The sequence below is a fragment of the Silene latifolia genome, chromosome 6, assembly GCF_048544455.1.
Source record: "Silene latifolia isolate original U9 population chromosome 6, ASM4854445v1, whole genome shotgun sequence".
Lineage (NCBI taxonomy): Eukaryota > Viridiplantae > Streptophyta > Magnoliopsida > Caryophyllales > Caryophyllaceae > Silene > Silene latifolia.
This window is the reverse complement of record NC_133531.1, coordinates 16840185-16844390: the sequence shown is the minus strand read 5'-3', so window position 1 is coordinate 16844390 and position 4206 is coordinate 16840185. Positions and strand designations below refer to the sequence as shown.

At 40.0% G+C, this 4206-nt stretch overlaps 1 protein-coding gene across 1 annotated transcript; it reads left to right on the top strand.

The window, feature by feature from the left end:
* Positions 1-272: 272 nt before the first annotated feature.
* LOC141587622 (F-box/kelch-repeat protein At3g23880-like) lies at positions 273-1463 on the top strand. Its single transcript, XM_074409098.1, has one exon. It carries the CDS (start codon positions 273-275, stop codon positions 1461-1463), a length of 1191 nt encoding a protein of 396 aa, XP_074265199.1.
* The last annotated feature ends 2743 nt before the right edge of the window (positions 1464-4206 follow it).

Genomic DNA, 4206 nt, shown 5'->3' with positions numbered 1-4206 from the left:
ATTTGTGCTAAATTTTGGTGTTATTATGTAAACCGCCTAACAAAGAAATTTATTATTATATAATGTAAGAATTTGTATTACTCAATGGGACAAGGAAAAGAAAATCCAAGTAGAGCTAGGACTACGCTAGGTCTAACTTTACTTGGAGTATTAAATCAGAATTTGTGTTTATTAATCTTTATGATTGATTAATTGATTAAATTCGTCTTTGAAATTTTAAGGCGAAAGCAAAGAGGTTGCAGAAGCAAAAAAAATCATCATTGTCGTCAAACATGGACCATAGTTTCGACGACAAGTACTTGCCTCCCGAAATTTGGAGACATATTCTAGCAAATTTACGAGTGAAAACCCTGTTTAGATTCAGGTGCGTTTGTAAATCTTGGTGCTCCATTATTGATCACCTTGACTTCGTTTATGAGCTTAAACGACACAAAATAAATTCCAACACGAGTAAAATATTTGCTCTTCAGGCGTTGAACTTGAGATGCCATGGAACAAGAGGATGCGTGTTGACAGATCGTCACGATGACACTCTTCAAAAAACTGCTCATATTTTCCAGAGTTCCAATAGATACTTTATATTAGGTAGGTGTGATGAGTTGCTTTTAATGGGCTGCTATGTTAATGTTGGCAATTTAGACGACGTTTATTATCGAGAAGAAATGAGTCTATGGAACCCTTCTATAAGAAAATCATTCTTAATGTCTCCTTGTCCGTTGCCCTGTGCTACGATTTTATTTGGATTCGCCCCTCGCAGTAAGGACTATAAAGTCGTTGCATTATCGTACGGAAAACTTCAGAGTATACCGGCTACGAAGACGTATGTTGCAGTTTTTACACTCAACGATCAACAATGGACTAATAATGGCCTGGAAATCAGCTGTAGCTACATTTATAGTATGTTTGGGTCATATCGTATTCCGTCACATGCTTTCTACTTTCAAGGGGCTGCACATTGGATTGTAGGTAAACCAGGTACTCAATCAGCTCATCTTGTTTCGTTTAACTTTGTTTCGGAAAATTTCACTATTATGGAAATCCCAGCTGCTTCGGTTGAAGCAGGAACTGAGAGGTTTCTGTTTCTACTAGAGGACTCATTAGCGCTTTTCAGCATTTCTTGTGTAAGTTTGAGAATATGGATCTTGGAGCAGGGGAAGGGGAAGGGAAAAGGGGTGTGGACTAATTGGATTTCAAGATGTTCGAATTTTGACGATTATGATTTATTCTTTAACCGGTGGCATTCAATTGTACTCTATCGTGAGAGGGATGATGGGAAATGTTTTCTTTTTGGGGATAAATTGTACAATATTTCTTCTGGCGAAGTAAGGAAACTTGAAAAAATTGAGAGCAGTTGTTTGGATTGGGGAGTGTATACGGAGAGCTTGGTGTTATGGAAAGGATATGAAGCTGAGAAGATGGCGTCTTTACCATATAATAGCAAATACAATACTACAATCTGTTAGAGATGATTTCGGGAAAGCCATTCGCTACTAGATTCTTCTTGGTTTTTACGCAAAAACTTCAAAGAGACGGTCTCACATGATGGGGTGAGGGACCCACTGAGTTTCTTTTTTCTCTATTATGTCTCCCACTAAATTAGTGGGAGACGGTCTCTCATGAGACCTACTATGGTTTTTAATTAGCTAGAACTAACTATATACTATTAATTCCTAGCATATTGTTGCTGTTTAGCATTAATGTCCTTCATTTTGTTGGTGATGTTATGATTGATTAACTCTGAAACTTACTTCTATTGAATTGTGTGAATCTTTAATATAACTAGATAATTAGTCTAGTAACTTCGTAATATGATGATGGTTGCATAGTTTAGTTGCATACATTACCAGTTTGACAGGAGAAACAGTAGAGTAGAAGTAAGTGTGGCCGTTGGGTTCTCTTAATTGATGATGACATACCCATTTAACTTGTGCCTTCTTAGTTTACTATTTCAGGTTTAATCGATCAATTTGCAAGTCTTAATCAATCAAGGATCGTCAATCGTTTGCTACTCAAGATTTAGAGTCGTTTGGTCAACCTTTGTAAAAGATGAAAGAGTAGAATACATGTAATAGTGACAATCAGGCACACCGTTACTTATAACGGGTAGTAGCCATCTCGTTTGACCCGTCACACTTAAAGCAAATCTTTCATTTCAAATATTTCATTCTTATCAAAATGGGCTTTCATTCATCAGATTCCAAACTTGAAATATTTGGAAGGGTGGTCTTTTTAAAAGGAGTTTGTAAAGAGTACTTCAAAAGATTTCCTCTTTTACGATACACCTTTGCTTATGAAACTTTGTTTGGTTCTTTCTTTTATTAACAAGAATTGTCTTCTTGCTAATGTCCTCTCCTCTTTGTTTCTTAAAACACAAAGGCTCTTTAAGGTTACTTACAAAGTCTCTTTTCTCCTTTATACTTCTTAGAAAGAAGTCCTTTTGGTGCTAGTTTGGGAAGGTCAACTCTTTTCTCTCATGACCAAAAGTCTTGACCAAAAACCCTAGCATGCACCCATTCGTTTTTCCTCTATAAAGGAGCACCACCTTTCACTTTGAAAGTAAGACTTTTACTTGAGAAATCAAAGCATTTTGCAAAATCAGTTTTAAGAATAACACATAACTGTAACACCCCCGTACACCAGAATGCTTTACCAAGGACCATCCCCATGTCTGAGGGTGTCACCATCTCGGTTTCCCGAGGAAGTGGATCAAATAGGACAATACAAGAACATTTATAACGCATTAATATATCTTATACAACATAACTATGTATAAATCCCTCTATAAAGATAAGAACTACTACACTCGTGTTACAACACTTCTAGACCGGTAGCGTGATGACTCGATCCCTCCAATCCTAGCAGCCACAAGCAACAAAAGATTCTAAGCCAATGCTCACCATCCCCCGAATGGATCACCGCAGATACCACAAAACAACACGGGGTCGATCTTGACTAATCAAAAGTACAACAAATAAACAATGTAACCACCGATCATCCTTTAACCTGTCTCCGATCTCAAGATGGAATCGACTACACACCGCGTGTGTAGCCCCGCCATTACCCATCGCAACAGTAATCCTCGCCGCCGATGGGTGATCGAGCCCATCCCACCTAGTCCAGCTCATCAACGAGCGACTAACAATCCATGTCCCTTAATGTGCACATCCCCTCCCGTGGCGGGTTCCACGGAGGGCGAACTAGGGTGTGAAGCCACTCGCGCAAGTGACTCCACCACAACACAACACACACAGCATCCCAGCTGTCACAACATCTCCACACCAACACCGTCACAACAACACCCGGACACCGATGATCAGTAGTAAAAACAATGATTATGAAACCAAAACAATCACAATCAATTAACAGTACTGAGTAGGGAAACCCTACCTCGTCACAAACCATGAAAGACATCCATATACAGCCAAGCAGGACTCCCGTATGCATCCTACAACGATTAACACTTCCTATTACTCAACTATCCTCAGTAAACTACCCAAAAGAGACATAAGGCAGAGACTTACCTAACAAAGCGCATCGACGACGACATAGACGACCACCACATACGCCATCATTCCTAAACGAATCCTGTCCTTCCCATGGTGGAGGTTTAGGCTATATGTATGAGGGTGTGTAGAAATGGGGTGATAGGAGAGGGAGGTAGGCTAGGGTTAGAGAAAGAGGAACTGTCGAAGAAATGGAAAATGAAATAAATCTCGCGAACTTGCGTTTTATATTAACGCGTCGACAACAGCCATACTCGGTCGAGTATAGGTGATACTCGGCCGAGTAGCCTCTGCTAGGTCGAGTAAGCAATCCTATAAAGCTCATGTTATAAGCCTGATCCCTCACCCATTCATCCCTACTGTCTGTCTTGGTCAACAGGGTCGGTCAGCAGAGTCCTTGAATATCCTGGGTATTACAGTCTTCCCCCCTTAAAAGAACTTCGTCCCCGAAGTTCAGCCCACACGCCACTCGCCACAGGGTTACGCACTATGACACTATCCACCGACATAAAGGCGTACGAACTCAAACCATCCTGATACTACCACCACACCACATTACTCAAACAACAAACATCCATCACAACTATTCTACCAAGTATTACCGGCCATCAACTATCACACACAAAACTTACAGGAAATAATGGATTCATATGCACTCTCTTGTTAAAAGCAACACAACGGATAGCAACCATACACAACTACA